This window comes from Centroberyx affinis, unplaced genomic scaffold (assembly GCF_046629955.1).
Source record: "Centroberyx affinis isolate AG114_WGS23_722 - 3 ecotype Tasmania unplaced genomic scaffold, CSIRO-AGI_Caff_v1 ptg001932l_1, whole genome shotgun sequence".
NCBI lineage: Eukaryota > Metazoa > Chordata > Actinopteri > Beryciformes > Berycidae > Centroberyx > Centroberyx affinis.
In genome coordinates this window covers 130,212-153,060 of record NW_027280293.1, presented here as the reverse complement: position 1 = coordinate 153,060, position 22,849 = coordinate 130,212, and the positions used below count along the sequence as shown (strand labels likewise).

General features: G+C 40.4%; 1 protein-coding gene across 1 annotated transcript; it reads right to left on the bottom strand.

Moving 5' to 3' along the window:
- Window positions 1-4,813: 4,813 nt before the first annotated feature.
- LOC139653596 (myosin-7) lies at window positions 4,814-17,068 on the bottom strand. Its single transcript, XM_071530485.1, has 37 exons — window positions 16,868-17,068; window positions 16,630-16,773; window positions 16,373-16,529; window positions 16,257-16,284; window positions 16,060-16,171; window positions 15,876-15,968; window positions 15,715-15,778; window positions 15,376-15,474; window positions 15,186-15,289; window positions 14,966-15,104; window positions 13,637-13,755; window positions 13,380-13,529; window positions 13,102-13,272; window positions 12,699-13,008; window positions 12,488-12,555; window positions 11,839-12,044; window positions 11,583-11,706; window positions 11,356-11,492; window positions 10,635-10,890; window positions 10,304-10,546; window positions 10,031-10,207; window positions 9,804-9,949; window positions 9,615-9,705; window positions 9,139-9,528; window positions 8,795-8,921; window positions 8,579-8,697; window positions 8,298-8,494; window positions 7,989-8,172; window positions 7,749-7,914; window positions 7,539-7,663; window positions 7,109-7,417; window positions 6,826-7,029; window positions 6,441-6,737; window positions 5,967-6,071; window positions 5,779-5,874; window positions 5,271-5,405; window positions 4,814-4,905 (listed from the first exon to the last, which is right to left on the bottom strand). The coding sequence occupies exons 1-37, from the start codon at window positions 17,066-17,068 to the stop codon at window positions 4,885-4,887; spliced, it is 5,814 nt and encodes a 1,937-aa protein (XP_071386586.1). The 3' UTR covers window positions 4,814-4,884.
- Window positions 17,069-22,849: the final 5,781 nt, after the last annotated feature.

The window sequence follows — 22,849 nt, the reverse complement described above, 5'->3', positions numbered from 1 at the left end:
TGCCGTGGATTATATTCTGACAGTCCAGGGTCCTGAAAAGAGCAATTTCTGATTTGTCGTCATTTAGTTGGAGGAAGTTCTCAGACATCCAACTCTTAATATCTAAAAGGCACGCAGACTGTCAAGACAACTGGGGTCACTGGGCTCCAAGCGGAGGTATAGCTGCATGTCACCCTCATAGCAATGGAGGGACATGTTTCCGGATAATATGACCAAGGGGCAGCATGTATAGGGAGAAAAGGATGGGGCATAGAATTGAGCCACAGCTTATGTCTTGGGAGGAGGAGGAAGAATTAGCCTACCTATTGAGGCTTGGAATGTTATATTAGACAGAAGACTTGAACCAGTCTAGTGCTGTATCAGATATGCCCACACAGTGTTTAAGGCGATCAAGTAGAGTTACGTGATCAATTGTATTAAATGCTTCCCTGAGGTCTCAATGAATTAAGTAGGGGTTGCAGGCTTAAAACTGGATGGGAAACTTCTAGACGTCAGAGAGCTATTAACAATAGATTAAATGCTACGGCCCACAGCAGCTCAGTACCCTTGCTCTTACCCTTACCCTTGCCTTTTGGCATGGCAGTGTATCCTTGAGCATAAAGATAACCTGTGAAATTCCTGCTGGCTGCCTTTGGGGCTTGGTGATTTAGTGGACAGCTTGGGGACAGCTTGTGACGCAGGCCACAGGAGAGAGGTTTTTTACATGCAGAGGAGCAGCAACAGGTGATTAGGCAATAAAGAACCAATAATGGACTGTACAGCTGCAGCTGTCTAAAACAGGGAATGGCTCAATTTATTTGCAAATTAACAAATTCAAGAGGTATAGTCAGAATTAAAATAGTGAAAAAAAATTCCCATCTGAGTTGGCATATCAAACCTAAGACATTGTTGAGAGGGAATGCACTTTCATAAGAAAAATTATTTACAATTTTGATTTTTTTGGGTTTTTATTTTAATCTTTATCCAGGGAAAGTCGACTCAAGATGCTTGCTCTTTTCCAGTGATGTCCTGCTTCACATTTACACAGTTACACACATTCACACCTGAGAGAAATACAACCACAGTCTTCTACTGTTGGCTGCTGGGAGCTGCCCAGTACAACCACAGTCTTCTACTGTTGGAGACTAAGCAGCTCCACTGGAGCAGTTGGAGGTTAAGTGTCTTGCTCAAGGCCACCTTGATAGTAGTTGCTGAGGGAGGGGGGAGCGTTACTCATTTTCACTCAGTTTCACCCTTTTCCCCACCCACATTTTCCCAGTTGATCCTGGGATTTTTTTGAACTGGCAAAATGTTTTACCATTTCTTCTGCAAATGATTATACTGATATTGAATTGACCCCTGCTTTGATGTTAGGTTGGCTGAATGAAATAATGCGGCTAGTACTATAGGTTTGTAGTCTGGTGAAAGTTTGTTTGCAGAAAACCATTGAAAGTAAGGTACAGGTTGCATAAAAATTTCTTTAGAAAACGTGGGTCCCCAGACGTTTGAAAGCCATGCATGTAAATGAAGCTTATTATAATCCTACACTCTACCAACTTGCCACTCTCATGGCTTTGTCATTGAGTTGTCCGGCCTGTCTGTTGGTGTACGCAGGTCTTTTCTTATGAGAGACACTGTGCTCTACCAAGGTCTCCACTTTATGAAAATGCAGCACCTGCTGGACAATAGACATGGTTTACACACACACACTGCACTCAAACTACCAGTCAGACTTAGTGGCATACATGCATGGGGAACATAAACACACAACTACAGATTTAAGGGATAATTTGAGGGAAAACAATTTACATGACTACATGCTATTTGCTAAAAACTGAACAAACCATCTACAGATTATATCCAAGTTTCAGAGGGAAGTGGCAACATTGTAGGCCTCATACCCCATGAACACACAGATCGAAGGGAGGTTATTGCTTCACAACAGCTGTATTGGCCTACTATTAGTCCAGGCCTAATGGTGACATTAATGACCTATGCTCCTCACAATGGCAAGTCAGTTAAGTCGGTGAAGATGTTGCCTATGGACAGAGTATGTAGATCTGTCTGCAAAATTAAAGAGATTGTTGTAGAAATGACAAAGTTCTTCATAATTTTCTCCTTTTCCCACAACCCAGCATTTTCAATGGGCAACCATAGAAGCCTGTCAAAAGCCTGTCAAAAGAGAAAATACAGTGGGCAGGGCCTGTTCTACCCATGCATCATCTTTGAGGACAACAGTGAACCTTGTTCAGCTTAAAACCAGAGGAGGTTCTTCAGCTTGCCCTCCATACTATTACAGTGGACATTGTGTTGGCCTCCATACCAAAATTCTCAACTCCTTTACATAGCCCTCTGTCTATTCCAGGCTCTAGCAGAGCAGTCAACCCTCCATCAAAGGTCCCATTCCCAGCTGTCCATAGTCCTTGTGTCTCTGACTTTTACAATCACATGGATACACAAGGGAAGATGTGAGGCATCTTGCCTCTCTTAAGTTTGAAACCGGAGCCAACTAGATGAGGTTGCTATTGTTAGAGTGTTTGTTCTTTAGTGAGGGTCACTTGAGGAGGTGTTGAGTATTGGAGCCTGCCTCCATGTGTCCTTCTCTCGTCTTGTCCATTCTCCTCACCATCATTCAGACAGGGGAGTAGTTACTGGTTGCTGTTTTCGCTCTCAGATCATAGTTCTCCTGAAAATCCCATGTAGATGAAAGCTTTCACTGCAGAAGAAGCAATGAACATGGCATAGAACAGAGAAATACAACAAAAAAGGTATGGTTGGAATTATGTGAATTATTTTTTTTTTTTAATCAAAAATACATGTAATTGTTATTATTGTTTATTATGTGAAACCATCTGTGCAATCTGAGTGATATTATTGGTAATCTTATTTTTTCATACTTTGTTCAAATATGTAAAAAGTAAATGGATGGAGAGAGAGGAAAGATTTTAGATTTTTGATGAAGTGATTTGCCGGGAAATTTGAGGGAGAATGTTGCTCTCTTTTTCTAGGCAGAATTTGGATACTAGACTATTCTTTTTCCTTTATGCCTGTTTTCAGTAGAGAGTTAATGTGGTGACATTCTAATGAGGCTGTCCATGACTATTGTTTTTTTAATAATTGACTTAAATCTTTGTTGATATCTAGACATTTCACTTTGGCTATGATAATGACATTTTTTAAGATTTACTTGAAATAAAGTGGAACTGTTTTGCATCAAGATACCCTTTTCTCATTTCAGATTTCTTTCTAAAAAGAAAAGTCATAGGCTTTTATCATGAAACAGGAGAAATCTCAGGAGTGAGAAGCCATCTGGCCTTCAAGAGTCCCTCCTAAGTAAAGGTGAGCCTATAAGAAAAATGCTGCATGTTCCATCTTGTATACAGTGTCCTTAGTTTTTGTTCAAATGTCTTACGTGAAAGAAATGTAAAAGGCTCAAAATTATCTCGAGCAAAAGGCTTTTTGTGTCTGCAGTGCATGGACCTGAGAATTTTGACGTTTTCTGTATTTCTCACCATATGCAGTAAGCACAAATTATCTGTTTGTACAAACAGCAAATTGTACTTATTAGTATTGTTATTTTTCATTTTTAGCCAATTAGCCAACTAACTAAAAATGCCTAAAATTCTCTGTAGCTACCTTCCTCTTTCTTCCTCCCTCAGCTGCTTTACCTTCTGGACTGGAGGAACGTTTCAGGCCTTGGCAGCAAAGTGACTGAACACTTGGTAAGTACTTGCTAAGTTAAACTTCATATGCCTTTTAATATAGCCAGTGTTACAAATGTATTCTGTGCTCTTAGGAGAAAGCATTGTCCAGCCTCTCTATAGTGGTGTTTATTATGAATTCTGACGGATTCTTGGAGCTGTGAATGCCCATCCCACTTTCAATATTGTGAATGCATTTACTTACATAGCAAGTAAAAATGTAGTTTTAATATACAGTATGTGTCAAGTTCAATTTCCTCCCTTTCCTTGAAAACATATCACCAGGCATCCAAACTATCTGCCTTGGTACAATGCAACAGAGTAATGTGTGCCGGCAGTGGTTTTCAAATCATGGTTGATGGGGATACTTTAACCTACTGAGAGGCAGATGATTTAAACTGATCCCTCTAGTGAAATGCATACATGTGTCTCAGATATGCAAAGAAGCAAATTCCTAACTACTCTGTGTGTAGTATGGGAAATTCCCCCCCAAAAAAACAAGAATAACAGTTCTGTCAGTGGAATTGTTCTTTTGTCACAGTGGTGTGCTGCATTCATGGATTGGCATAAGAAATAGATGCAGTGTCTGTTGTTCATACACTGCAGACTGAAGCCAACTCTTGCCAGTACTTCCGTATTTCTGCAGCCATTCTCTGTGGTGTGTTCCTGCCACATCAGTGCCAGTATAAGAATCAAGAGCCCGCAGTCAGCTCCACCAATATGAAATAATGAAATAGTATATTGTCAAACCTGCTGTAGGCTCTGCCTATCAGAAATAATGTATTAACATGAAAGTCAATCGCAGCTTAATGAATAACTATCAAGATGTGACCCCGAGGACATAATTGACCATTAGGTTTATTGGACCTTTATTGTGGTAACTAAATGTATGCCATTTCATATAATACTCCATCTGAAGTGAGGAAATGAATGTTGACTGGCTGGATATTGTGACGAATCACAAATAAAATTAAAAAAAACAACACAACAAAAAACAAATCACGACAAAATCACAAGGAAGTACAGCACCAATGTTTGACAAGTGGTGGAGACTGGAAGAATAAAATAAGGAAAGAAAATAAGAAAAGTCAAGACGCAATTCCAGATGCAGATTAATTTTATTCTACTGAACAACAGGCATGCTTAGGGAGGCACCATTACACGTCAGCAGGTGCCTCAGAAATGAGAATTCATTCAGTGAGCTTCACTCCTCATCGTGCCCTTTCTGAAATAATAGAGGAGAGAAAGAGTAAGAAAATTAAACAGTAGTGAGATAAAAAGAAGTTTCGTTACTACTTGCAGTGTCCTTTTTAATGCATACTGTACAATTTGTGAAGTAATGCAGCGATAAAATAGGCTAACCAGTTTGGTTACATATGGAAAAAAAAGGAAATTATATTGAGGCAGATGGATGAAGGAGGGGTCATAAACTATATTATAATGCCATGCTTTTCCCTATACTCACCAAGCACTTAGTAGATATGGATCTGCTCTTACTAACACTAAATACTTACTAACTACTCTTACCAATGCTAAAAAGGCAAAAAAACCAAAAACAATAACTGAAATGGTGCTATAGTGTACACTGACCTTTGACCCCACATCACGGCTCTTGGCACGTAGCTTGTTGACCTGAGACTCAGCAATGTCAGCTCTCTCTTCAGCCTCATCCAGCTCATGCTGAATCTTACGGAACTTGGTAAGATTACTGTTGGCCTGTTCCTCCTGTTCAACAGACACAAAATATCATCATAGTTTAATTTCAGTTAAACCTATTTGTATTTTCTGTTTTTTTTAAGTTTATATTTTGGCCATTTTGCATTTATTAGATAGTTGACCGTAAAGAGAGACAGAGATGGTTGGGAGAGAGAGAGGTGATGTGACAAAGGTCCTGGTCTGAATTTGAACACAAGACATCGCAGTTACATGGCACGTTAGACTATTGAGCCACCAGGACCCCCTGCCCTATTGGTATTTTTTATTTTTAAGTAGCACATCACCCAACAATTAGTTTAATCTTATATTGTTCCTATACCTACTAAACTAGTTACAAGATAAGACATTCAACTGCATTTCCAGCCATATTGATAGTACTTACAGCCTCCTCAGCAGATCTCTTGTAGGATTTGACCTTGAGCTGCAGCTTGTCCACCAGATCTTGCAGACGGGCCAGATTCTTTCGATCCTCCTCAGTCTGAAAATAGAAAAAAAAACAAAGCAAGTTGCATTTTGAGTAGAGATTTTACTCTCAGGATTTCACAATCTCTTAACTGGATTGAAAGATACCTGATAGGTTAGCTCCTTGATACGTCTCTCGTATTTTCGTACTCCCTTGACAGAATCGCTGGCCTTTCTCTGTTCGGCCTCGACTTCACTTTCCAATTCCCTGACCTGTTGAAGTGATGACGTGGAGGTTAAGATTATCATATATTATATGTTTTTTTTTTTTTCTGGTAAACATTTTCTATCTGATACATTTTAACGTGGTAATCCGCAATATCCTAATTCGGCTATCGCTGCTCATACTAACTACCCAGTTTATGTATTTATTTCAAACAAATTGCTGTTGCTGCTGCCAGAAACATTAAGCTTATCACTTCATGTGTTTTATTTTTCCTGGGGAAGAAGACGTTTAGAACAGCAAACGTTAAAGATTTCATCGTATAGATTGAATTTTGTTGTGTAATGTGAATCAGCAATAGAGAATAGCAAGATGGACATTTATTTATATGAACTTGTTGCAGATTATTGAACACTCACCCTGGCCTCAAGCTTCTGCACCTGCTTCTTGCCCCCCTTCATGGCGATCTGTTCAGCCTCATCCAGACGATGTTGCAGGTCCTTGATGGTTTGCTCCATGTTCTTCTTCATACGCTCCAGGTGAGCGCTGGTGTCCTGCTCTTTCTTCAGCTCCTCTGCCATCATGGCAGCATCAGTAATGGCCTTCTTGGCCTTTTCTTCAGCATTTCTGCACTCCTGCAGAGCCTCCTCTACCTCAGTTTGAAGCTGGGATGTATCGGCTTCCAGCTTCTTCTTCTGGTTTAGCAGACTGGTATTCTGGTCAAAGAGAAAGTCTTATTGTAGAATTTCTTAGTAAAGTGATGAGAATTGAAAAGAGTTTTGGTAAATATAATGATTGTCTTACCTGTGAGTGCAGTAGCTGCACCCTCTCACTAACATCCAGCAGCTCTTGCTCAGCAAGTTTGCGTCCTCTCTCAGTTTGCTCTAGAGCAGACCTCAGTTCCTCCAGTTCAGCTTGCATCAGGTTGTTGCGTCTCTCAACCATGGCAATGTTCTCCTTAAGATCATCATTGGCTCGAAGAGAGTCATCAAGTTGAAGTTGAGCATCCTGGAAGATGAAACATTTAAAAGATGTATTGTAATAGGATAATACATCCCAACTTTTCTTTTTTAATCAATATTCATACCTTTAGATGAGCATGAACAGACTTCAGTTGTTTCTGGGCCTCAGCTGCCTGCCTGTTGGCCTGGCTTAGCTGAATCTCCATCTCATTGAGGTCTCCCTCCATCTTCTTCTTCAAACGGAGGGCCTCATTTCTGCTGCGAGTCTCTGCCTCAAGAGAGCTCTGAAGAGTATCCACAGTTCTCTGTTGGTTTCTCTTTGCTTGCTCCATTTCCTCCTCTTTCTCGGCCAGCTTGCGCTCAATATCAGCCTTCACCTGATTGAACTCAAGCTGGGCTCTGAGAATCTTCCCTTCCTCATGCTCCAGTGTGGCCTAGAATGAGAAAAATTATGTTGTCAATAAGAATATGTAGCTGAATTTCAACAGATTTGAACCAATTGCAGGTACAGTGCGTTCAAGTTCATAAGGTCTGTCATCAGAGGGCACACCATACCTCTACTTCCTCCAGAGTTGCTTGAATCTCAGACTTCTCTTGCTCCAATTGTTTTCGAATCTTCTCAAGCTCATGAATACTCTTTCCACCCTCAGCAATTTGCTCAGTGAGGTCAGATATTTCCTCTGAGGATCAAAATGTAAAATTATAAACGTCTTCTCATGAGAAAATGCTTTGAATAAGCTCTTTAATACAGTTAGATTCCCTTACCTTGTAGATTCTTGTTCTCTCTCTTCATGGTCTCCAGATGGTCCAGAGATTCTTCATAGGAGTTCTTCAGTTTGAAAAGCTCTGTGCTCAGAGACCTGGCCTCCTTCTGGGAGCTCTCCAACTCTGTTTGAGACTCCTCATACTTCTGCTTCCACTCTGCCAAGACCTGAAAGACGGTATGCATTGTGAATAAAGCATTCACCTTTTACCTGCAGTGAAATAATTTGTAATAAATTGAACCTTGTCAAAGTTCCTTTGCTTCTTGTCCAGGGCGGCAGCAGCAGCATTAGACCTCTCCACATCCACCATGAGATCTTCAATCTCATTCTGCAGCCTGTGTTTGGTCTTCTCCAGAGAGGAACATTTAGCATTCACTGCTTCAACAGCTTCCTCAGCATCCTGCAGACGCTGAGCCAGCTTCTTTCTGGATTATCAATGAATATCATTTCTTTAGGTTGGATTGCTGCTGTAGTATGCAGAGTAGTTCAAGTAAGCCTTTACAAAATGTGTATAAGTAGTACTAAATAGCAATTAAGGTTTGTCCCTCACTTGGCCTCCTCCAGTTCCTCGGTCCTCTGGATGGCATCAGTTTCATACTTGGTTCTCCACTGAGCCACCTCAGAGTTAGCCTTGGACATGCTGCGCTGTAATTCAGCCTTGGCCTCCTGCTCCTCCTCATACTGCTCCCTCAGCAGGTCACAGTCATGGCGAGCAGACTGCACTGCATGGGCCAATGCATTCTTTGCCTGAAATTAAAGCAAGTTTTGTCCATCTCATGTACCAACATTTAATCTTTACCAGATACATTCTCACTGTTATTTGGTTGCTACCTTGACTTCCTCCTCCAGTTGTCTTTTGAGGTCTTCAATCTGTTGAGTGTAGGACAGTTTTCCTCTGGTGAGTTGAGACACCAGGGAGTCTTTTTCCTCAAGCTGCCGTGAAAGTTCACCTGATTTGATGCAAAATTAAAATGAGTACTTCAATATGTCAAGACTAACTTCCCTATTTATGAAATTAACTGTTCGTGCTAAATAAAACAGGCATACCATTCTCAGTTTGAAGCTTTGCTCTCTGCATGGTGAAGTCATTAATGGTACGCTGTCCCTCCTCAGCTTTTGTTTTGTATTCATTCATCTGGTCTTCCAGAGTCCTGCACATTTTCTCCAAATTACTCTGGAACAGAAAGCATAGTAATACAGTGGTGGCACAGAAACCCCTACAGAGGGGTATTGGATTAATAAATCATAAGTATTGAAAAATTAAACTGAGTAGACATTGCTTTGGTTTTTGTGCTGTTTAGATTCAACACAAATACATCAAAGGCCCGCAAAGAAAAAATGTCAGTGAAAGAATGAGTAGTACAACATAAGAGACATGAAAAGTAGTTTACCTTAGCCTTCACAACATGTTCCATGTTGGAGACCACATCATCCAGCTCCAGTCTGAGCTCACTCTTCTCCTTCTCCAGTTTCTGCTTGACTCTCTGCAGGTTGTCAATCTGCTCCCCCAGGTCAGCAACACTGTCAGCTTGTTTCTTCCTGAGCGTGGCAGCGGTGGCTTCATGCTGCAGAGTGGCCTCTTCAAGGTCTCTGCGGAGTTTCAGGAACTCAGCCTCCCTCTTCTTATTCATCTCTATCTGGGCAGCTGTTGCTCCACCAGCCTCCTCCAGCCTCTCGCTGATCTCCTCCAGCTCTCTGGCCAAGTCTGCTCTCTGCTTCTCCACCTTGGCTCGGGCAGCTCGCTCTGCCTCAAGCTCCTCTTCCAGCTCCTCAATGCGGGCCTAGACAACAATTCAGATGAAATACTTCTCAACTGAGGCCTTTCATGTCAAATACTCACCGTGTGACCCGATTTAACTTTCATTACCTGCAACTCCTTCAATTTTTTCTGGAGTTGGGCACTTATTGCCTGTTCATCCTCAATTTTGCCATTGAGATGACTAATTTCAAAGTCTTTCCTGTGGATGACAGTTTTTTTAATATTTAACAGGTTATTCCAATATGAAAATATATTTGATTTTCTATTTTTTCTCTGTTATTATCCTATTTATATTACTTCTTTAGCTTCTCTTCGAGTTGCTGCTTGTCATTTTCCAGGTCCATGATACTCTCTTGGGCCAACTTCAGGTCTCCTTCAAGCTTTCTCTTTGCTCTCTCAAGATCCATGCGAACTTTCTTCTCTTGCTCAAGGGACCCTTCAAGCTGTGGTGGGCGATAATGACAATCTTTGAATTGTAATTTGTTCATAATTTTCCACAGCAGTCTCAACAATTATATTCTTACGTCATCCACTTGCTGCTCCAGCTTAGCCTTGGCCTTGGTCAGAGTGTTGACTTTGTCTTCCTCACTCTGCAGGTCATCCAGTGTTTGCTGATGAGCTTCCTGTAAGGCTTTCTTCTCCTTAGTCAGCTTGGCAATGATTTCATCCAGAGCAGCCATCTCCTCAGTCAGGTTCTTTACCTATGGCCACAAGCATGTTTTATCAAGGATTTAATAAAACAGCTGTATTACGCTGTTATTTGGGACATACAAAATGATTTTACGTTTTTACAGTACCTTGTTCTCAGTGGCATGCTTCTCTTTCTCCACCTTAGCCAGAGTTAACTCCAAGTCATCAATGTCTTTTTTCAACTCAGAACACTCATCCTCCAGCTTCCTCTTCTTAGCAGTCAGTTCTGCATTCATCTCCTCCTCATCCTCCAGTCTCTCTGTCAGCTCTTTGGTTTTTGCCTCCAGCTGAATCTTGCTCTTGATCAGCCCCTCACATCTTTCTTCGGCATCACCGAGATTATCTTGCTCCTGTTATAAGTGAAAGCATGCAGTATGTTAACAGACTCTATAATGTTGTCATTCATTTAGTTGTAATGTTGAATTATTTTAAACATACAGCCTGAACTTGGAGCTGCAGGTCATTCTTTTCTTGGAGAAGAGAGACCATTTTCTCCTCTAGTTCCTTCCTACGAGCCTCAGACTTTGCGTAAGCTTCTTTCAACTTGAGGAATTCTTCCTTCATGTTGGCCATCTCCTTCTCAGTCTCTGCTGACTTCAACAGAGGTTTGATCTTGAAATACATCTTCATCCAGGGCCAATTCTTGACCCCCATGAAGGCACGGATGTTCCACTGGATCACCAGTAGTGCATCACTGTGGACAATTGATTCATAATTATGTTGTCATGATTTCTCTGAGACAGATTTTGTGTTTATGAATCCATTTTTCTGTGCTTGATTTCAATTATATGACATTTCCAAAAAAGGGTGAATCTACTGTATATATGAATAGAGTTTTTTAGTCAGTCTTGTACTGCTGTGAGCAAACTATCAACTGGAAATTCAACAGGAAACCATGCTCTATGTTTTAGAACATTTACATTTCTAGAAGCAAACTTTTGTGAACTGATTTAAGATTCTAGGATAAATTTTATCCATTCTCCCCAGTCAGCTAGCTTTACTTTCAAAATATAGTGAGTTCTAAATGAAAAATGCATCTTGAAGCACCTGCTCCTGTCGTTTCACTGCTCAGATGCCTATGCCTATGTAATACTCATTTATTATTGATAATATTCATACTACTACTACTAATTTAAGATTGATTGACTTGAACGCTTACCGACGTTCCACAATCTTCTGAAACTCAATTCTTGCTAGAAGACCTCGTGACCTTGCCTGGATCCTGGTGATGATTAAAGCTAATCGGTCATCTCGCATCTCCTCTAGCAGACCCAACAGCCCAGCTTTGAAGAACACCTGATTTATAAGCACAGATCAGATAAATAGTAATCATATATATGCTTTATAAAAATGTCTCATTTATTCACCAGTGCCACCAATACTAACCTTGGTGTGCCCCAATCTGTACTGGGTATGATCTATGTCCAACGAGCCCAGAAGTTTCTCTGCAGCCTTCTTGTTATCAATGAACTGTCCCTCAGGGATGGCACTCGGGTTCAAAATGCGGTATCTTTGTGATGTGTATGAAAAATAATTTCAATTTTATTTTAAGTCTGTAGAAGCACTACACTACCAAAACATGTACCTCCAAAACATGCAACTCCTTGACTAAATGTGGACATATACTGTATCTGACAATCACCTCTGTTTGAAATCTCCATAGAGGATCCTGTTGGGGAAGCCCTTTCTGCAGATCCTGATGCCTTCCAGCACACCGTTGCAGCGTAGCTGGTGCATCACCAGAGGATTCTCCATGGCCCCAGGAGTCTTGGTCTCATTGGGGATGATGCAGCGTACAAAGTGAGGATGAGTAGACCTCAGGTTGGTCATCAGCTTGTTCAGGTTCTCCTGCAAGTTAGCCATAAAGGACTTGTATTTAACTTTTTTTTTCTTGACATTTATCACCTCTCCAAAACATTCTTGCCATGTATTGAAATGTTAAGGTAATTTCCAAATGTTAAAGTAGAAGCTGTGTTTAGCTGCAATTGTTTTTTAAAGATTGAGTTGGATGTGTATGAAGATGAAAATGGGTGCCCAAATTATTCTAATGAAGTAGGTAATTTAAGATAATGGACTTTATTTGGTCAAATGTTTCCCAAATCCATACAATGTTAGGTACAGTACACTGAACACAAAACTGTTGGTAGATTAGTAGCGTGAAACAGATTATATCTTGGTTAGCTTACCTAATAGCCCCAAAATCATTATTTTAAAAATGTGGATGAAAAGGAAAAAACTTCCAAAAAGTCCACTATTCTAATTGATTGTGAATGGAATTGGCAACATCTCACCCTGTGCAAAGCAGATACAGTTTGGAAGGAGGAGCCTTTTTTCTTGCTGCCTTTGCCCTTTCCAGAATCTTGAGCTAAACAGAATACATGTTAAAAAACACCTACAGAAAAGTGTACAGTTTTAACTACCAACAGAAGACAACACAAAAATGACAAAATTGTTGTCAAATTTCTTTTGACAAAATATGTGTCCATTTAAAAAAATACATACCAGAATCAGCTCCTGCATAACCTGCAAAGAGGTAGGCTAACATCTTAAGAGTAGACTTCTGGAAAAGGCCGACAACCGTTTCATTCAGGGGGTCTTTGTTCTTCACCAGCCAGTTACAAATGTTGTAGTCCACAGTACCAGCATAGTGAACCAGGGAGAAATGGGCCTCTGGTTTCCCCTTGACAATTCTGGGCTTCTGGAAGTTGTTGGATTTCCCCAGGTGGTTGTCATATAGCTTAGCTTTAAAGGTGGTGTCACTGGCCTTGGGAAACATGCACTCCTCTTCAAGGATGGACATGATACCCATGGGCTGAGGAGAAGAAAATAGAGGAATTAAATAGAATAGGTAATGTAACTTGATTACAAATTTTCTTGATTTGCCTAAATAATCCCAATATCTCACCTTTTCAATCAGGTCAATACAGGCCTGCAAATCCATACCAAAGTCTATGAAAGTCCATTCAATGCCCTCTTTCTTGTATTCTTCTTGCTCCAGAACAAACATGTGGTGGTTGAAAAACTGTTGCAGTTTTTCATTGGTGAAGTTGATGCAGAGCTGCTCAAAGGTGTTGAACTGTAATGATAAAGTTGATAGTATAAGTAGAAATTGAATCAGACCTGAAAATGTTGAATGCAAAATCTTAATATTGATGGAGGTTGGATTTTCATTTCCAAACTTACATCAAAGATCTCAAACCCAGCAATGTCCAGAACACCAATGAAGTACTGGCGAGGCTGCTTGGTCTCCAGGGATTGGTTAATTCTCACCACCATCCACAGGAACATCTTCTCATACACTGACTTAGACAGTGCACCAATAGCATAGTATACCTTAAAAAGAAAAGCATTAGTACATTAGCATTTTAACTTAACTTTGAAATTTAAATTTACACAGCAAAAAAAAAAAACAACTCCAAGTTTCCCTCACAACTCATTACCTGGGCAACATTTTGTCCCTTGGTGACCCACTCATTTCCTACTTTGACTCTTGGGTGACAGAGACCCTTGATGAGGTCAGCAGAGTTCAGGCCCAAAAGATACGCAACTTTGTCAGCATCTGAGAAAGTGAATCTGAGATTAATTCATAGTCAAGTCTAAAGTGTCTATCAAGCCGACATTGTGCAGTCTCTTTTTTACAGTCTCTTTTTTATTTAGGGTTTTTCTGACACATTGAAAGGCTAAAGTGGTTTCAAACATGGCGGTGACACAAGGTGGCAACTTAACGCTGGATAAGTAAATAGCTGTTGATATACTGCTGTCAATAACTGTATGAAAACTGATTAGTGGATAGATATTTAATGGCATTCCTTATCATTTTAAATTTTTGTCTTTTTCCCCCTCAATGTGAGGAAAAAGTTAAGCAGTTAAAACTGCACTAGGCAGACTCATACTTTGGCAGCCCCTAGTGGCAGCAAGATGTAACTGTTTGAATTTTTGTTTGTAGACAAGGACTTCATCACCCAGAAATCATGCAACATGATGTCAGTAAACTGCACTCCTTGGACCAAAATTTCTTCTTCTTAGTGGTTGGTAGAGGAGCCAGTGGTGAAAAAAATCTAGCTTCCTCTTGCCTGAGCACTCACTCACTGCTGTTTAGGAGAAAGTTTTGTATTCCATTCTTAAACCCCAAACCCAAATCTGTGCAGATAGCAGATGGCAATTTCAGTAGCATGCTTTCTACCATTAGATTTGGGTTTGGGGGTTAGTTTTGATTTGTTACTTCCTGTGCCCTGAGACACCTGAAATGAATTTGAGCAAATAGGTGATTAGTGGGGATAGAGTGCTCTTCTCTGTTGCAGCACTAACTCTGTTGCAGGCTAACAGCTTAAGAGTAGACTTCTGGAAAAGGCCAACAACGGTTTCATTCAGGGGGTATCACTCTTATGTATCATGTGTCACTCTTATGTTGAAATTCAGACTCAAGATGCAAGTAAATGCAAATGAATGACAGTGACATCTTGTGGCCATTCAGGCTAGGGCTGCACCGTCCACTATGTGGACAACACAATGTGCACTCAAGACAAAAATAGGTCCAAAATAATACTGATTATGATTATTGCTAGAATTACTGATAGATATAATGGAGTCGGTATAGAGCTGCTGGGTTGTGTGATTTCTTGCGCTGCACAAATATGTCAACAAAGCAGAAACATAAAATGATGGTTCCATTTAGTGCTCATTTCCATAATTTGTGCAGAAAAGTGGTGTAGAAAATCAGTAAGGAAGAACAAACATGTTGGAACAATGGCTCTGAGAGCGTCTCTCACCTTCAGTGCCATCAGCCTCTGCCTGCTCTTCACGCTGCTTCTGCTTGAACTTCATGTTGCCATAGTGCATGATGGCACCAACCGCCTTGTAAATACTGTTCTTTTCTTCTTGAGTGAAGCCCAGCACATCAAAGGCATCCTGAATAAGATCAAAAGCTTAATTCTGGTAAATTCTATATCTCATTATGGAAAGTTTTGTCAGTTAGCAGATTCAACTCACATCAGTAGCCATCAGCTCGTCAGCATCGACGATGGAGGCTACTGTCGTCTCTCCTTGGGAGATGAAGGCGTAGTCGTAGGGGTTGTTGGTGATAAGCAACATTTCTAAAAAGACATTCACAAAATAGTTCCTATTTGGTTCATGATACAGCAATAACTAATAAGTTTATGTTTTTGAGATACACACTTACCCAGAAGTTCAGGCTTTTTCTGAGACAAGATCTGGTAGAAAATGTGGTAATCCCTCTCAGCTTTGAGCTGGAAGGTCACACGAGACTTTTCCAGAAGGTCTGTTAGAGGAATACATTGTTGTTATTGTTACTTAGTGTTGTTTACTTAGTGTATGACATACCTTGGCTATAATTATTAACACACCATCACTCAATAATGTGATGTCACAAAATTGAACAGGTTTTTACAGAAATTATTAATTTTGTAAAAGGAAATGGGAAAGCAGTACTACTACAACTTTATATCATGATCACACATTATTGCATGTACTTTTAAAATCATTATTTAGTTTTACTCACAAGTCTCAATATCAGCGGAGGCCAACTTTCCTCGGTTATCAAAATGAATTCTGATGAATTTACCCTGAGAGGAAAAAGCAACACTCATTTGTTAGTCTAGTATCACTCTCAGTTCATTAATGACAATCAAGTTGTCTCACTGCAATCACAGAGACACTCACAAATCTGGAGGAGTTGTCATTCCTGATGGTCTTGGCGTTACCAAAGGCCTCCAAAGCTGGGTTAGCCTGAATGATTTGATCCTCCAGAGTACCCTGTTTTTGTCAAATTTACACACACTTCAACAAGGTTTGGGGCCGAGCATGTAAAGCCACATACTTTGTTTCAGCTTGTCACATTACAAACCTTCTTCTCAGAAGCTGCATCTTTCTTCCCAGCACCTGGCGCAGCAGCAATACTGGCAAAGTACTGAATGACACGCTTGGTGTTGACAGTCTTTCCAGCACCGGATTCTCCACTGGATACAGAAGAGACAGAACGTTTTAGGCCAAGATCAATGATCCTTCACTGTTCAAGAGATTTTTGTTGGCTGGGTGACTCACGTGATAAGAATAGACTGGTTTTCTCTGTCTGTGAGCAAGAGAAATATTCAAAATATCACTAACAAATGGTGGTATGGTGGCACGATACAAGAATGAAAGGCTAGTAGATTGTGTACCTGACAACATGTACTGGTAGCCATTGTCAGAGATGGAGAAGATGTGAGGAGGAGCTTCAGTCCTCTTCTTTCCTCTGTAGGCAACAACCACTTCTTGGTTGTAGACTGGCAGCCACTTGTAGGGGTTGACAGTCACACAGAACAGCCCAGAGTAGGTCTACGACATTAAGAGAGGGATCAAGGATAATACAGTAGTTTTCAGATTCACAGACATTTTATCAATGAAGGAAAGTTACATTTTTATGTAATTGTCTTACATAGATCATCCATGCTGCATAACGCTCTTTGAGGTTAAACAGCACAGCTGGCTCATGAAGGAAGGTGAACATCGCCATGTCTTCAATTTTGTCAAACTTTGGTGGGTTCTGAGGGTGAACGTCACACTCCTTCACTGTCACACTCTGAAAAAATAGATAATATTGTCTTAAACAAAGATCAAAGATGTGGATTTGCATACGTTAGCACGAATTTGTAAAACTCATATGATGTATCTACCTTTCCAAATTCAGTGTCAGCAGTGACTTTGTCACCGTCACGACTGGTGATGGTAGCCTTGACGTACTCAACCGCAGCGTCAGGAACGAAGCATTCCTTCTTCATGTCAAACGGACGAGTCTGGGCCTCCAGACGCTCCCTGTCTGACTTCCTAAGAAAGGAAGCAGCAGTCCCAAACTCCGCCATGGCAGCGTCACCCATTTTTCAACCTAGTAGTAGTATGAAAAGTTATTTAGGATCAGTGATTCTCTTTTCACAGAAATTTATTTTACGACTTATGCTCAAGCAATCACCCACACAAGACCCAACAAAAACCAACGCAACAAGACAAAGGTTTAGTAAAAACAGACATATTAAAAGAATACTTTACACACAGCTGAAAAATTTACAAACACAAATATACTGTATATCCCCATACAAAGGACAGTATTTACACAAATTGTCCTCTCAACATACATGTAATCACTTTAAATCTTTAACCTTTAAATATTTGGCATATAACTCAGTCTCTTATTCAGAGTAACTTACCACAAGTACAGAAATAAATAAGCTTAAATAAATGCATCACCAACATTACAAACATTCAATAACTAGGAATAGATTGATAGAGAGATAGACAGGGTCTTTATTTATCATGCAGGGGAATTTGAATGAATTTGGAAAGCATGCAACAACAGCCCCAAAACAGTCATATAACTAAAAGCATTCATGTGTTCCTGGCATATTCATGTATCATCAACAAAACAAGTTGCTTTCAAAAAAATAATTTGGTAAATGGGTCAGTTCAGGTGTTTGAAGTTCAGATAAGTAATGTTCTACTCCATAATTAAAGATAATTAAGACTCTGTCACATAAACTTAGTTGTGGATTTTACCTGGGGGGGTTGCACTGCACAGGAGATCTGGATCTGTGCTGGTTATGTGATTTAGGCAGAAGCAAACCAAAGGCCACATTATCAAGACAAATCATTTCCTCAAGACAAATTAATTTTTAACAATATATAACTCACAGTAGCAGAATTCACAGTAACAGAATGAATCTCATTACCAAAATCTATCACCAACTTTTACCAAAATGTAGTTAACAACAGATGCTTATCTTTCTAAGATCTGAAGTGAACAAGACAGAACACGGTCACACATTTACGAGGTAGAGGTTTCGCACTTCAGTGGGTGTTTTTCTTACCTTTGACTGTCAACCTTTGATTGTCAAGTGAAATGATGGACCCAGTAGCTGACAGCAGGGCGTCCCTCCATTAATAAAGGTTGTTAGTCAACCAAATATGGGGATGAATATCAGAGAAATGGCATGCTGGTTGCATATCAAAAAAAGCATTCTCCTAATTGGGTAGAGCCTAGTGCTGCTATTTGTTGCTCTCACCTTGTGAAGAGCACACTAGTACGCTGGACTGGATGTGACAAAGAAAGGGGAAGGCAGGAGGTGGGGGAGCAGGGACAGGCTGCAGTCTGTCAAGAAAATCTTGTCTGCACCAGTAAGTCATATGAGGTGATTCTGAAATAATAATGATCTGAGCATGTGAAGAGAAAACTTATCCTTAAGCTGGAACCTTAATTAGGTCGAATTTGTTTATTAAACAACATAAAGCAATGCTTTGTAATACTTTTATGGGCTTGACTATGGTGAAATAATGGAAAATATCCTTACTAACTATACCACTTCTCATACTTCGGTAGGTTGGTGATAATCCTAAATAGATGCTGATTCACTTCAATTCCCATCTATATGTGATGACAGAGGGGTAGTTGAAATAACAGGGGATCAACACATGACAGGAGCTATACTGTATGTTCCTTAGGAGTATTGATTTGAAAATGACTGTATTTCATGTTGGCTCTGAAAATCTCAAGAGGAAACATATTAATCAGAGAGGTTATATTTATGGCCATTTCCTGCTAGGCGGATGGCTCCACGCTGCATTGTGATGATTTATTTCTTACTCATGACAGACACATTTTTTTGAGTGTGCTTGTATACCTAAACCAAACAAAATAGGCTTACTGGCAAGCAGGATTTATGGGACATCCAACACCTAAAGATCTAAAGTTCAACAATGGTCTGTCAAATGATAGGGTGTGAAATGGATTTCAAGGGGGGCAATAAAGAGTTGCAGCTGTTGTCTACAGAGAGGCAAGACAAGGTCATGGTTACAGCAGTAGCAACCTTTTATTATCACTCACCACTGCTCAGTTAGGCGTGCACCCTTGGTCTAACCCTGTCCACATGGCATTGTTTCCTTTTCTTTAGCTACAGCAGAAATGTTCAGAGGCAGTTCTCTGTGCAATTCAACTCTCGCTCACACTCAGATGACATGAATTAGAAGTAGCTTGACATGAAGTATTAAACACTTAACGCTTTGAATGACTGCACATCATAGAACCACATCAGAAGTAGATCCAGGTTTCGCCTCTCATATTTACAATACAATACAATACAATACAATATACTTTATTGTCCCCATGGGGAAATTTGTCTTGGACTCAAATGCTGCACACATATAACTGCCTCCATAGTAGTAATAGTAAAAAACAACAACGTATAACAAAGCAACACATACTGTGGCAAATCACAACCACAAATTACGCATATTGTACATATTACACATATTGCACATATTACACAACCAGTGATAAGAACACCATGAAGCTATCGCACAATCTCTGCAGCCTCAAGCAACATTATTTAAAATTTTAATTGAGGTAGGCACAAATGAGTTTTTCAAATGGTTGAGTTTACATTGGGGTACTCTATATCGTCTGCCAGAGGGTAAGGGCTCATACTCGGCGTGGAGAATATGAGATGGGTCAGACAACATTCTCTGTGCTTGCCTGAGAACAGACTTTTCATATATTGACTGGAGGGACTGGTGTTCATTCCTCCCCATAACCTTCATGGCTGTCTGTACCAGACGAGCAAGCTTAGACTTCAACTGTATAGTGAGATTGCCATACCATGCTGACATCCCATACCTGACTATGTTCTCTAATAAAGCCTGGTAGAATAAAAATAGAATCCTCTGATCCACCCCATGCACCCTGAGTCTGCGTAAAAAGTATAATCTCTGCTGTAAACGAGAACACAAACTTTCAACATGGGCCGTGAACGCCAAGGTCCTTGTAGGAGCAGACCTGATTGATTGGTTCATCATGTATGACCACTGGACTATGATCCCCCACTGACCTAGGATCCAGAACCATCTCCTCAGTTTTTCTCATATTTAAAATGATATGGTTGGCACCACACCACTGCACAAAACTCTCTACTTCAGTGAAATAGGCTGAAGGACTTGTGTCCTTGCACAGTAGGCTGAGGAAAATTTTAAAATGTGGTTCCTAGGGTGGCTGTTCATACACTCATTTGTGTATAATGTAAAAATATGCCTTAAGATGTTCTGTGTTTTTGGTGAACCAATTCACTCAACCGTTATTGAAAGGAAGATATTGTCTAGTTTGCCCTTATTGAAAGAGTAACATTAGTATGATGGGTCCTTAGTGAAAATTAGGAGGAATAATCATAAGACACCACAGCAGTCCAGAACAGAGGGTATGATGGATATACAGTGTTTTTTTTACTAAGTGTGAAAAGGGGTGACCACATCATTGAATCAGCGTTTGCTGGAGAGGTCATGGTGTATCTGGGAATATCAGAAATGTGTCACTGTTTCTCTTTATATTCACTGAATTAGATAGTATCAGCATTTCAATAGCCACTTCCTCAGCAGGTAGGAGGAAGTAGAATTTGCCAAACTAGTCTGAGCTGAAAAGGGAGGAATTCCATTTTTTAGGTTGTGGAAATGCTCCACCATCAGGCCAAGAGGGGGGGAATTCTAAGTGTGCATGTTGTACCCCAGATGTTGCTTCCGTAGACGACGCTGTCTTCTCTTTGCTTTCCATCTAGTAATCATCTAAAAAGTACATGTTCGAATGAGGTTTGAGGCTATGTTCCCACATGTGACAATATTTCCCTGCCCTGATCTTCCTTCTAGATGCCCCGCCACCTCCGGAGAGACAAGAAACCATCTTTTGGCATGTGAGTAACAAGTCATATCTCATTTACAGACACCTTGGTCCATATTGGAATTCATATTCAAGTATCTCACATTCACTCAAGGGCACAATATGAATTCACAAATTCATATTGTTGTGACCTATACTCCAGGCTTCTATCCAAAGACATCTGGCTGCCTGCTGCGAGTGCCCTTGGCCCACTCTTGTTGATATGGCATTGTTTTCTTCTCTTTATCCTTGGGCACAAAGATAACCTGTGAAATTCCTGCTGGCTGCCTTTGCGGGCTTGGTGATTTAGTGGACAGCTTGGGGACAGCTTGTGACGCAGGTGGGAGGGGATTTTTTTTTTGTATTCTGACCAGCAGCAACAGGTGATAAGCCAATGAGGAACCAATCATGTACTGTATGTACTGTATGTAATGTTGGATACTGTTACGCATGGCTAGTAGTAACAATGGAACTTTTTGTTGTCATATCTATGTATTGCTAAATTTCAGGATAACAAAATTTGCTTGTTACAAGGAAGGCAAATCAGCCTGCAGCTAGCATAAATTAAGGCAGCCAGAATAATTCTGATATGACAGAGAAATGTCATGCTTGAATATGCATATATGCACCATTTTTTCCTCCAGATTTTTTCGTGGCATGATGGAAAGGCATTTGCGACAGGATTTAAACGCAGTCACACTACAACTCTTGTCTGAAACTGATGCAAATGAAAATCTTATCCATTCACAATATTCAGTGATCCTGAACCTCAGCCGCGTTCCTCTCTATCACATTTATGCCACCAGGCCTTGTCCTTGCCTTCATCCCAAAATTCTCAACTCCTTTACATAGCCCTCTGTCTATTCCAGGCTCTAGCAGAGCAGTCAACCCTCCATCAAGGTCCCATTCCCAGCTGTCCACAGTCCTTGTGTCTCTGACTGTCATGGACACACAAAAGGAAGGTGTGAAGCACCTTGCCTGACTTAAGTTTGAAACCGGAGCCAGCTTCATATGGAGGCTATTGTTAGTATTATTTGTTGTTGTGAAAGGTCACTTTTGAGGGGGTGTTGAGTACCAGTGGAGGATGGCTGGAATCAATTGTTCTCTTGCCTTGTCTTCTCCCCACACTAAGATCACTCGGACGGTGGACCTGTGTGTGGACTCGCATCCTGGCTAATGCTTGACTTCTGATGAACATGACATACAATAGAGAATTAAAGCAAAGGTACTACTGACGTGAAAGCTGATATCTGCCTTTTCTCTTTGATGAGAAACCTTGGTAATTTATTGCAGATCTTGAAAATGTATGGGGAGATTTCATTTTGCCATAATGTACTGTTAACAAATGTGCTATTTTGACTTAAAATGTATTTCTTTGATTCACAAGGTCTGTCTTAGAGGACTCCTGGATACTCCAAGTCCAGGTTCTCTGACGTGTGTCAGTCCTGCATCTCTGTCAAGCCCACTGTCTTCTATGACCCTCCCTCATCTGGCTTTCAAAACATGATGCTTGTTGCTGGAGAAAGACTGACCTCTATCAGGGATGGGAAGGTTAGTAGTTTCAACTTTTCTAGGCCAGGGCTTTGGACAGTATTTTTAACATATTAACATATTTTATGTCTGTGCACAAAGAATGTGTATGACTGGGAGAAATTTTGCTTGGCATGCACGGGGCACACTGCTGTGACACATTTTGCTTGGCTCCCCAGATCAGGTTGTCAGTCCGAGAGACAGTTTGCAGTCTGGATAGCTAGCTTGAAAATATTATCTTTTGCCTTACACTTAATTTAGAGGTTTGGTTGCCATTGTCCAAGTGTCCACTTTTCTATGCCCCAAATTTGCAGTGACAGTGCATTTTAAATACAGATGAGCAGACAGACATTTCTGAGAAGCAACTGCCATGCATGAATAGTAATCTGATAATACACTTAATTCATCAGTTCATTTCGAAACAAATGAATTTATTTTA